Raw genomic sequence first — 12,626 nt, 5'->3', positions numbered from 1 at the left:
ACAATAGGGATAAAACTTTTTTGCGGAAGGGAGTTTAACAAGACACGTGGCCACTCATTAAAATTTAGAAGAAAAGAGGTTTAACCATAAACTACGTAGAGAGTTCTTTACTGTAAGAGCGGCAAGGATGTGGAAATTCCCTTCCACAGGAGGTGGTCTCATCGATAGTTTCAAAACACTATTGGATAAGCACCTGAACGACCACAACATACAGGGATATACAAAGTAATACTGACATATAATCACACATGGGTTGGACTTGATGGACTTGTGTCTTTTTTCAACCTCACCTGCTATGTAACTATGTAACTATGTTTGTAGGTCTTTTGTTGCTAAGGTGGTGGATATCTAGAATAACATCAGTTACACACATGGCCTCTTTTAACGCAGAGTTTTTTTTTATTCTAAAGTGCTAACTATTAAAGTAGTATTAAACCCTCAGTGTTTTTTAGCTTAACAAACTGAGCACAATAAAATAAACATTCCCTAGTATACTATTTATTAAGATTCTTACCCCGGCACTTGCAGTTTACAACCTTCAATACTGCTGGGTCTTGCTCTCTCAGTGCTGCTTCCCTAAACTTCTGGTCTTCACAGGAAAGAGTTAATAGTGGACAGAGCAGTCTGGAGCCAAAGGGGGGAAAGAGGAGGGAAGAACAGGGGAGTGCATAAGGTGCTGCAAGAGAAAGGTGCCACCCTTTATAGTAGGTTGTTTAAGTGACAGCCATAGAGCCGTGATTTTTCTTAGGGTTAGGAGAAGAAAAAGGAAACGCTGCATTGATAGAAAAGCAGCGGTTTTTTTTGGGGGGGGGGGGTTGTTTTTTTTTGTTTTTTTACAGCCATGTTCATAAACCCATAGATGTGCAAGTATACAAAAATGTTAAAGCCATAATGAAATAAAACATTATTTCAAGGTACGACTAAACCTAAAACTAACGGTGGGACTTAATATGAGGCAATATGAATTGGTCTAGTGATATGCTTCATAGAAAGTTCCACTATTTTATTATTTTTCTTTCATTATTTTAAGGTAAACACTGCAATAATTAGCAATTAAAAATGTAACAAAAGTATCCCTCTGAGGAAGCCACGTGACCCTGTGTCGTAACTCGCATGGATCTGTCATCGTGCTGAGTCATGCATTGTGAGCAAACTGTGGAAATACTGTCTGATTGTCTTCTTCCCGCACTGTGAGGACTGAATGTTTTTTACAGTTTGGTGCTCTCTAAGCACCAGGAAAATTTGAGTGTTTTTATACTTAGTGTAGTGTTACTAAACCCAGTATTATGAAAATAGTTCATCCGTCCCCCCACAGTAACCACAGCTTATTAATCATCTTTTTACATTAAAATACTGCTACTATATACCTTTTTGGATGATCTGTATACCACAGTTACATGATAAACTGCAGCTCTGAGAGTTCAGGAAGGAGGAGATTTCCATATGTGTGATGTCAATATCATGTGGCCTGGCTAGCTCTGAGCAACAAGTAAATGTGCTCTCCAGCATAAAAGACACACCTGAGCACGTGCAGGTCGGCTACTCTGCCTGTGTTAGCTGGCCTTCCCCCGATACACAGTGCAGGAGGGGAGGATCTGTGCATACAGGATAAAACAGCCTTTTTACACAGTGCTGAGAATTAACCCCTTACGTTCCACAGTGAGTATAATAATCATGCTATGCTGCATATACAGACCATAGCGCATATAGACCATTGGTTGATCTTATCCCCCAGGTAAGGGCACATCGGAATGAGCGGATTATCATTAAAGTATGTTAATGATTGGAGCACATAGTGGTGAACACTAGTTAAGGAAGCAGTAATTTGTAACACAAGCCTGTTTTTTTTTTAATGAAAGATTGAGCATATGCAAGCACATTCATACCAAAGGACACTTTATGGACAGATGCATTTTTTTGTTTTATTAATGTTATATATGGTTTGATATGATATGCTGAGTTTGAAAATTGCTATGGAAACAGATTTAAAGGGATACTAGCACATTAGCACTTGGGAGCCCAGCACTACTTTTGTATATAATACTGTAATCATTAGCGTTGTGTCTTACCAGTGGCAATATTTTGTAACATGTACAGAATTTCCCCCCTTTTTTTGAATTGCAGTAGCAGTCTGTGCCACAGTTCAAACAGATGTTAAAAAATGGGCAGTACTGACAATACTGAATGCTAAAGACTTGTACACACAGGCATTTTTTTTTGTCCAACCCATCAGGCTGAATGAAAAAAAAAAGCGAGGCGCTCGGAAGAACCTCACTTTACTAACTATGAGATGTTAATACAGTGATTTCCCCGCTAAGCTATTGTGTTCTAACAGGGGGCAGAACACACCGATTAGCGCTGGCAGCCATTGGCAGCCAAATGGGATGCCGATCTGAAGCTGTTTTTCCAGCATGCCCTCTCGACTGAAGCTGGACGTTCGTCTGGACGTTGGTTTCTGTTGGCTAATAGATGCTGTGCTACCCTATATCAATGCATCGTATGTGAATAACACCATTAAAGTGCTTTAGTGCTAATAAAAAACAACCAATCTTGTGGCCAAATAATCATAAGTACATATAGATACATTCAATGGGTGTAAAAACATGAAAGTTTTTAAAAATAAATAAATAACAGTTCATAAACTTGAAATCAAGTATACTCCCAGTGAAAATTGTGAATGAATATTCATCCAAAGAATTCCAAGTGAAAGTGCTCTGTGTACATGCAATTAGCCACTGCAAAACAACGTGTGTGCCCCCACCAGGGTGTGCACTCACCCGCAGATGTGGACCCCCTGGGCTTATACCAAGCTTCTATGTAAATGTTATTCCATATGGGAATGAGGAGCCCCCCCTCAATGGGTCCAATTTATAGGAAAGATAAGATTGCAGGAATCGACATAGCATGATAACGTTTATGAAAAGCACACACAAAAGTAAAGGTGCCCACTCACATAGTATAGTGCTGTGTCCCGGCACCAGTTATGATCTGGCAACTTGTTACAATGCTGAAGCCGCCGCTGCTTCGTGGAGCCAGCGTGCGTTCAACTAGGCAGAAGTGACGTAGTACATGACCGATGTGCCTACCCCTACATGTTTCGTCATCCAGATGACATCTGAACAACTAAACTTTGCACGAGTGACATTTAAACACATATCTGTCAGACAGGCCAAATGTTGGCCGGTTTCTGTTGAACCAGCCAACATTCTGAGGGTGTGTACCAAGCTTTAGAAGCTGCTATTCTTCCTCCTTCTGAAAACCACCATGGATCACTTTTCAGAGTGCTGCCATGTGAACCTTGCCTTATAGCTAATTCTTGATGCCACTGATTATTTTAAAGTAATTGTAGCTACTTACAGAATGCCCAGCCTCAGTGGTGGCTCATATTTAGCTGACTATAGATGGATCAAAATTTGGCCGGTTCAGCAGGGCTTGTTTGAAAAAATTTTTTTTATCAATGCTACAGCCAATTGGCTGCGGCGCTGATCAGTGTTATCTGATGGTGGAGGAGGAGATGTCAGAATACAATGACCCAACAGAGAGGATTCCAGCATCCACCTTGATTGTGTGGATGGGAAATATGTTCAGTTATTTTTTTCCGATTAGCCTGCTGATCAAAAATCTGATACGTGTATGGCCAGCTTTATCCAGTGCAGTTGCTGATTGTGGACCACCAGCAATTTGGGATTGTATAAATAAGCACTATAGTCAGCTACAAACTGCCAGAGAAAATAACCAGAGAGATTGGTAGCTGCTACTAATTTCTGCTGGTGGGACACAGCAATCCAAATGATATCCTCACTGAAAATGTACTATACTTTCCATGAAAAACACAAAACCTGTACATGAAAACGTTAAAACAGCAACCTTCTAAATGAGGATAACGTCTAAAAGCAGAAGGGACAGACACAATAAGAACAGGATTTTTGGCAGCAGTAGTCATCATCATGTTGAAGTTGTGGGGGAAGTCCAGGAAAATCATGTGTTCCTTCTGATCTCAACTTCTAAACATAGTATTGAACATTCTGTCAATGTTCTGCAAACTCCTGCTGTGTCTTTAATTGGCCTTACCTATTCTTCTTGTGGTGATGTTAACACTTTAGTTACTTTTGCGTTTATATTTCTAACCTACAGTGTATTTCTAGCCCAAACATTTTTTTTTTCAATTATATGTAGAGTAGGGCATATTTAGAACCTCTGTCTTTTTTTTTACTGCTGTCCTAGTTCGGGAGATTCACCTTTTTAACTTGCCTTGGTGACCAGTGTAACTAGGACAGAAAGTGATGGGAAATCCCAAATATTACAGTGGTCCCTTGAACAAATGATTATGGGAAAATCTTCAAATGGAGACACCACTTTGGGAAGATTCTAACCTTTGTCCACTCTACCCGAATTATAATAATAATAATAAAATGGCTTGATTCTCTCTTGCAGAGTGTATTCTATCATGTGCAGAGCTATATTTTTAATAAGGCACTTGTTGGTGTAGCGCTTATGCCTGAAGGAGCCGCTGATGTTTGGGTTTCCTGATACTGGATGCCAACAACATTCTCAGCAATGCCACACCCTCCGACGCACCAAGGTTTGATGAGAAGAATTTATCTGAGAAGCTATTCCCAGTGGGCAAAAAAATACATAACAGCAAACCGTAACAGTTAATAAATTGTCAGAACACCATAAATAACTGAAGGACCACATGTCTCTGCCCCTGAACACTAAAATCAGGGAAGTCCAAACTAAGGGGGTGGTATTGGGAACTAAAGGTCTGTCAGTCTTTCCAAACCCCTCCCACTGGCCAGTGTATTGCTAATTGTTGTGGCCCAAGGTTCTGGCATTGGAGCATTCAGATTTGAGTGGAACACACAATACCAGGAGTAAGTACCCAAACTGTATCCTAAAAATAGATGACACTGTCCGTTTAAGAAGTGGACAGGAATTTGTGGCCAGCAGCCTCTCACCGCCAAATGATCTATAATTGTGCCTCTTCCTGTTCTCTGTCTGGAACCAATGACATCAGCTGCAACTCAGGACACGGCGATGATGATCTCCTATGGAACTGATGATGCCAGCAGTGACTCAGGACCTGATAGTGGCAATCTCTCACAGCTGACTGCTGTATAGATGTGGCAGCAGAGTCTCTCTCTTTCTCTCTAGTGATCACCTCTCTAACCCCCCGAGCCTCAGGCTTCCTCCCCTTTCTTTTCCCGCTGTAGCTATCTGGTCTCCTGGGACCTGTGGTATTGTCCAATCCTTGACTTAACAAGAAGTTGTCTCCTGGGGACTGCATTTCCCATTATTCCAGGCAGTTCTCAGCAGTCCTCTTTCCTCCAAGCCTGCACAGCAGCCAATTACAGTGTCCTCTGCAACCTGAGGAGGTGGATGGGTTCTCCTCTGGCTCACAATGGCTGCAGTACAACCTTACAAATGTTGTGTGTCCACTCCCTCTCCTCCTTTCCTCGCAGTCAGTCAAGGAGAGGGAGAACAACTGCAGCATCAACTGGATATGTGGCATTTCAGTTACAGCTCAGTCCATGTGGCAACAGGTGGGAGTGCCACGAACCAGGGCTACATTGGGAATCTGTTAATTCTCAGGTTTCGCAGGTTATTGGTAGGTAAATTGTACCCACCAATAGTAATAAGATATGTTGGGCTGGTTGGCCAGAGGGGTGAGACCATTCAGACATTAATCAGAGCAGGACCCATAGTGACACATGCTAGTTGGTCATTTTATAGCTACCCATTCAGACCTGCGATCACTGTGTCTGGCAGAGGGAAGTCTTCTAGCACTAACTGCATAGAAAGCTGATACAGGAGTGTGAAGGATGTGAAAACGTATATGTCACAATAAACTATTTCCCTAATGAATATACATCTTTCATGATTCCCAACAATTACAGTTGCACCAGGCCACAATTCTAGTGATACGCTCTCTTTAGCCTGCAAAAATATGTTTTTTCACCATAAACAGGTACAGGTCAAAGTTTTCCAGCACTCTTTTGCTCTGTGGCCACTTTAAAGTGCTAAAAGCACATCAGTAATGCTATGTAGATAGCTATAGCTGCCGGCATGTGGACTCCTCCATTAGCCTTAAAGTCCACGTAATCTATTGTTCAAATAGGAACTCCGAGGGCTGTAGGTCTAGCCCTTCCACCACAGTAGTGTGTGGCATATGAGGCCACCTTTATAATTATGAACCAACAAGAAGGCATGAACAGTATAAGGGGTCAGATTAAGAGAAGCTCTAGGACCACCCCTCATACCCTTGAGCCAACAAGAAGGTATAGACGATGGAATGAGATTGGATCAAGAACAGCTCTGGTTGCTAAAATCATAATTTTAATATCATATCTCATGGGCTTTTGCCTGCTGGAGCACTATATAAGATATAAGGGCCCACGGGCAGGCAGCTCTAGGCACCTACTTATCAATAATGATGCAACTTTAGCACTGAAAAAAAAAATGTTTGGCTGTTGGGTTTCTTTAAGGATTGTGCTCCATTTCAGCCATCATCCCACATCCATAATTCATCATTTGTGACAAGAAGATTATTTTACCATATTATTCAATAACACATGAAACTTCCCACAGAACTCACAGTAAAATGAATACAGACAAACATGAAATGTAAATAAAAAATCTGCTGAGTGTAATGCACATGAATGGAATTGGAAGAAAACAATGTCTCTTTCATACTGGGGGTTGTTTTAGCTGACGGAGGCAAACTCTTCGAAGGTTTCTCATAACCCTTATGTGTTGGTGGCTTGCTCCTAGCAGCCTAATTACATTTTTTCATGGTTTCAGTGAACAACTAACTTTCTGACCTTGTTCAACAGAAGTTCTTATTGAGATTACTTTTGATTCTTTTCTCATTCCAGAATTTTAGGTCAAGATGTGTTGGCAGTGATTGGGCTTGTCACGTTTAAGGCTTACAGGCATAAAAACCAGACAGACATGCTGCTATTGAAGCCTGCTCACTGAATACTATGATTGTAAGCAATAGGCATTTTAATGGAGAAATTCAAACTATTTTTTTTTTTTTGGGCCCTGTGGCAACCTTAGGTGCACTAGAATGCTGACACAGTATTGACTTGAATTTATTCCTAGAAATTATTATTCTAATGTCACCTTTAAGCAAGTTTAGGGAAATGTACATTTTAAATACAACACAATAAAATAGACAATATATTTCTTTTTCCCTTTCTTTCTGCCTGTCGTGTATTTCCCTCCTTTGCCTTTACATTTTATTGGGAGTCTTACTAGAACAGCAGGGAGCTCTTTAAAGTTTTTCTGTTTTCTATAAACGATGGGGTCCTGCTTCATCTTATTTTCATCATTGTACTATAGCACGTCTTTCCCAGTTCTCACCATGCATGTGTACATAGGACAGTTACTAAAGCAATGTCAGATTTTAACATTTCTAATATAAAGGCGGTGTCATCGACACTCCATTTGAGAAAAGGTAGATTTATTTTTTTGCAAATGATCAGAATTGTATTATAATGTAATTTGTGAAAGTTTTGCAGTTGGGGTAAGAAATTTTGGGGTGGATGTACTAAAGGCAAATGCATTCATTGTATTCTTTTTCCCCATGATTGGATGACGTAAATCAGCAGAGCTTTACTACATTTACTAAGTTCTGGAAAAAATGAGTACAGCTGCACTTGCAAAGTGCAAATCCCCCGAGAGGATCACAGTGAAAGTCTGAATTTGTGGAGAAGCAAACAATTAAATTCCGTAACCATTATATGCATGTGTTTTAGCAAAATACATTGCAGGCTGTTACCTGTTTCTTTTTCTGGAGTGATGGAAACAGGTCACGCTACCAACTTTCTAAAACTTGCTGATAAATAAGGAGGTATGTGTGGCTACATTTCACTGGGGAGCTTCTACTTCACTTCATGTCTCAAGGCACAACAGGGAAAAGTGAGGAGAGCTCTCTAAAGTAACGAAAGTCTTTTGCCCCATACACACGATCAGATTTTCCGACAACAAAACAGTGGATTTTTTTCTGAAGGATGTTGGCTCAAACTTGTCTTATCAAACTTGCATACACACCACACCACAAAAATTATGGGCAAAAATTCAGAGCGTGAGAACGCGATGACATACAAAAAGTACGATGAGCTGAGAAAAAGGAAGTTCAATAGCCAGTGTGGCTCCTTCTGCTTGATTCAGAGCATGCGTGAACTTTTGTGCGACGGACTTGTGTACACATGATCAGACATTCCGACAACCTTTTAGATATGATTTCCTTGTCATGGTTATGCAATAGAGTTTGTCTGTCAGCTTACCTTTCTCCATGTGTTCATCTCTAGAGACCAGCTGACTCTTACCTGACTGCTTTTATAATCCCTCCTCTGGCATGGCTCCACCCTAGCTCCTGTCAGAGAACTCTATATTAACCTATGCACTGCAGGCCAACCCTGCTGATCAACCTTTTTGTGTTTGGCTTCCTGTTACCTGCCTGCCGTGTGGTTTAAATTTGTTTCTGTTACCGACCTTGGCGGGTGTTCTCAACTATTCTTGTCTGCTCGTGACCCTGACCTTTTGGCGTGTCCCTGACTATCCCTGTTTGCCTGTGACCCTGAACCTTTGGCGTGAACTTTTCTGTCCTTTTCTGCTTGTGACCCCGACCTTGGCTTATTCCCTTACTATGCCTATCCTCCTGTTGCCTACTGTGGGCATGAGCTGGGGGACCCCGGGGGTCACGAACTGGAGCCAGTTGCAGCCCAGTCCATTCTCACCATTAGAGGCTCTGGTGAACACCAGCTGGCTCTTAAACTCAGCGCCCTAGGGAATCTTACACTCTAACCCCGGTGGTATCCATCTTGGTGTTCCAGCGGCCCTGCCTTCCTTACCACCTTGACTCCCATCCACAGCAGTCAGCCATAGGGTCCACTACCTTGCGGTGCACTCCTGATCCCAACGGTGTGCATCTGTCACCTAGCCTCAAGGTGACCTGACATTCCTGTTGGGAGTATCTTACCAAATATCACACTTTTGTTACAGGGGATGCCTGAAATCCGACTTGTATTTTAGTGCATACTTCTGGGAAAATCAGTGAGCCAATCACACAAGCAGGATATGACATATTTGGGGGGCATTCTGTACACATCCTGTGTACACACCTCCAGGTAGCCATATTGCATTGCATTTCATAGAAAATTACAGAGCTGCAGATTGAAAAGGAAAGGTAACTTTCAATATTATTCAATTACAATATGACTTGTATCGCAATTTTATATGCTATATTATTTTTTTTTAGTCTTTACAATTTCTTTTTCCTTTAAGCCCTGTGTATAATTGTGGAAAGCACAATAAATCCCACGAGTAGAAAAATTGGATTCTATATGGTTGTTGTTGTGTATTCTGTGAGAGTGAAATAAAAAGAGAACATGTGGTGTTTGCTATTACGCTCAGATTCCACTCAGTGTCCTGCTGCTCATGAGGTTTGAGGAATCCTAAAAATAACATGTGTGAAGGGCACTATAGATCCAGTTAGGCCTCATGCACACGAGACGCAGATGAAACCTCTGTTAAAAAAAAGCTGAAACGCGCGTTTAGAAACGCGCGTTTTGCCGCGTTTAGACGCGTTTAGACGCTTTTGCGTTTAAACGCGTTTATAAAGATAACATCATGTAGACCCTCCCCAAGCTCTCAAAGCATTTTTTTTAACTATTTCTGCTATTTTGATCAGAGTGAGCAGCAGCAGCATAGAGAGCACTTGTACACTTGCATTTGCCGTGTCACTTGCCACGGCACCTGCCACAAGTTGTGGATTGTCCACTTGCCACGTCACTTGCCACAAGTTGGGGATTGTCCACTTGCCACATCACCTGCCACGTCACCTGCCACAAATTGTGGATTGTCCACTTGCCACGTCACTTGCCACATCACCTGCCACGTCACTTGCCACGAGATGTGGATTGTCCACTTTCCACGTCATCTGCCATGCCACCTGCCACAAGCTGTGGATTGTCCACTTGCCACGTCACCAGCCACATCACCTGCCACAAGTTGTGGATTGTCCACTTGCCACGTGACTTGCCACATCACCTGCCACGTCACTTGCCACATCACCTGCCACAAGTTGTGGATTGTCTACTTGCCGCGTCACTTGCCACATCACCTGCCACGTCACTTGCCACGTCACCTGCCACAAGTTGTGGATTGTTCACTTGCCACGTCACCTGCCACAAGTTGTGGATTGTCCACTTGCCACGTCACTTGCCACAAGCTGTGGATTGTCCACTCGCCACGTCACTTGCCACATCCCCTGCCACAAGTGGATTGTCCACTTGCCACATCACTTGCCCCATCACCTGCCACAAGTTGTGGATTGTCCACTTGCCACGTCAGCTGACACAAGTTGTGGATTGTCCACTCGCCACGTCACTTGCCACATCACCTGCCACAAGTGGATTGTCCACTTGCCACGTCACTTGCCACGTCCCCTGCCACAAGTGGATTGTCCACTTGCCACGTCACTTGCCACGTCACCTGCCACAAGTTATGGATTGTCCACTTGCCACGTCACATGCCAGTCACCTGCCACAAGTTGTTGATTTTCCACTTGTCACGTCACCTGCCAAGTCACTTGCCGCGTCACCTGCCAGGTCACTTGCCACGTCACCTGCCACAAGTTGTGGATTGTCCACTTTCCACGTCACTTGCCACTTCACCTGCCACGTCACTTGCCAGAAGTTGTGGATTGTCCACTTGCCACATCACTTGCCACCTGCCATGTCACTTGCCACAAGTTGTGGATTGTCCACTTGCCACGTCACTTGCCACAAGTTGTGGATTGTCCACTTGCAATTGCAATTGTTTAAAATATTTTTCTAATGGTTTTTCATCATTTGCAATCATTTTTGAGATTTTTAATGTAAAAAAAAAGGTCATCTTTAAAAACGCATATAAACGCAAACGCGGCTAAACGCGGGTGCCGCGTTTAGCCGCGTTTTGCGTCTGAAACGCAGAAATTTTTGTTTCTGAACGCATTTTTTTGCTTCTGGAAAAACGAGATTAAACGCAACTGCATATAAACGGAAAAAAACGAGACTGTGTGCATGGACACATAGGATAACATTGAATGAGTTCAGGTGCAGCTGAAAAAACTGTCCAACTGCATCTGAACGCGCGTTTAACTGCGTCTCGTGTGCATGAGGCCTTAGGGCCATGTCAGGTGCAGCCAGAAAGCAGACAGGATTCAGACAGTTCGTACAGGTCAATGTACACATAGAACACTGGTAGTCCCTGTTGGCACAGCAGCTGCCTCTGGTTACTGCTCTTAGCATCCCGTCTTATGAGGGGGTGTCCTGGGGCCTGCTACCACCTCAGCACCATACCAGCATAACCGTAGAAATAATCGTCCTTTTTTATTTTTTAAAGGAAGAACGGTCACAGTGGTCAAAATCCATGGCGTGTCTCATGATGAAACTAGAGCAGCTGAATGTGGACATTGAAGATGCCATCACTACAGGGGCTAATCAGATGTTTATTTTACCTGAGCTTTTGGCAAATCGGGTACAGTATATGTTTTACTCTTTTTTTTTATATTATTTATTAATTTTACAAATAATTTTTTCATTTGCAAAAGATTGTACAAAGTCCTCAATAAAAAGAGGTAAAATGCAAATACTGCCCAGGGCAGCACAGTAATGCCCTGTGCACATGGTCGGACATTCCGACCACAAAATCCGTCAGAATTTTTCTGACAGATTTTGGCCGAAACTTGTGTTGCATACACACGGTCGGACAAAGTTGTCAGAAAATCCAATTGTTCGGAATGAGGTGACGTTCGTTGCGTATGACGGGACTACGTACAGGCTAAAAGCCAATAGCTTTGGTCTTGTAATTTAATCTGAGCATGCGTGGCACTTTGTCCATCGGAATTCTCTACAAACGTCCGGAAAAAGTCCAATCAGATTTTGTTGTCGGAAAATTTTAGATCCAGCTCTCAAACTTTTTCCGTCTGAATTTCCGACGGAAAAAGTCAGATAGAACCCACAAACAACATAATCCGATCGGACCTTTTCCATCGGAAAGTTCGACCGTGTGTACAGGGCATAAGAGCTATGTTGGGGGTGAGGTGAACAAGGGTTTCAAACCCATAAAGAAAATTATTAGAACTAACAGGTACATGACAGGTGGATTTAACTGGGAATTATATATTAAGATAGCATTAAGATAACAAATAGTGCGGCAGGTGGTTCCTCTGGCAGTAGGGCCCACAAGCCCAATAGATATTGATATTGTTAGCAGGGTATTGATATAATGGGCTGGAAGCTTCTTGGATGTTGGTTCAAGTATGCTGTGTGTTTTGACAGTGTATGACAGCTTGAGGGGTGGTATCCCCTTTATAGTCCAAGTGGACCTTCTAACTTTAGGCAGTTAAGCAGGATCTGGTGGGGGACTTGGTTTAGGCATTGTGAGTTCCACCTCTTGTTCTGACTCCTGCATGGGTTCACATTGGTTGACCTTTTCTTCTAGTTTGCTGGGCAAATTCATGTAACAGCTTTCAGGGATCTGTATTTCTGATGATGGGCTCTCACCAAAATAAACACTACGGCTTATTGTCACTTTGTCAACCTTGTGTGTAAACTTCAGAAAAGCATCTATGGACT

General features: G+C 42.5%; 1 protein-coding gene across 2 annotated transcripts in view; it reads left to right on the top strand.

The window, feature by feature from the left end:
• The window catches only part of STARD13 (StAR related lipid transfer domain containing 13), a 427,146-nt gene that overhangs the window by 73,576 nt on the left and 340,944 nt on the right, over nt 1–12,626 (top strand). The window contains exon 3 of one of the 2 annotated variants that reach the window (XM_077484116.1): nt 11,392–11,526. The exons of the other annotated variant lie outside the window; for it this stretch is intronic. Coding sequence (XP_077340242.1) covers nt 11,392–11,526 — 135 coding nt within the window. The remainder of the gene's footprint in view (nt 1–11,391; nt 11,527–12,626) is intronic. 2 annotated transcript variants of the gene reach the window in all.

Source organism: Lithobates pipiens, unplaced genomic scaffold (genome assembly GCF_037356315.1).
Source record: "Lithobates pipiens isolate NorthernLeopardFrog02 unplaced genomic scaffold, aLitPip1_a1.2 Scaffold_16, whole genome shotgun sequence".
Lineage (NCBI taxonomy): Eukaryota > Metazoa > Chordata > Amphibia > Anura > Ranidae > Lithobates > Lithobates pipiens.
This window is presented reverse-complemented; position numbering and strand designations above follow the sequence as displayed.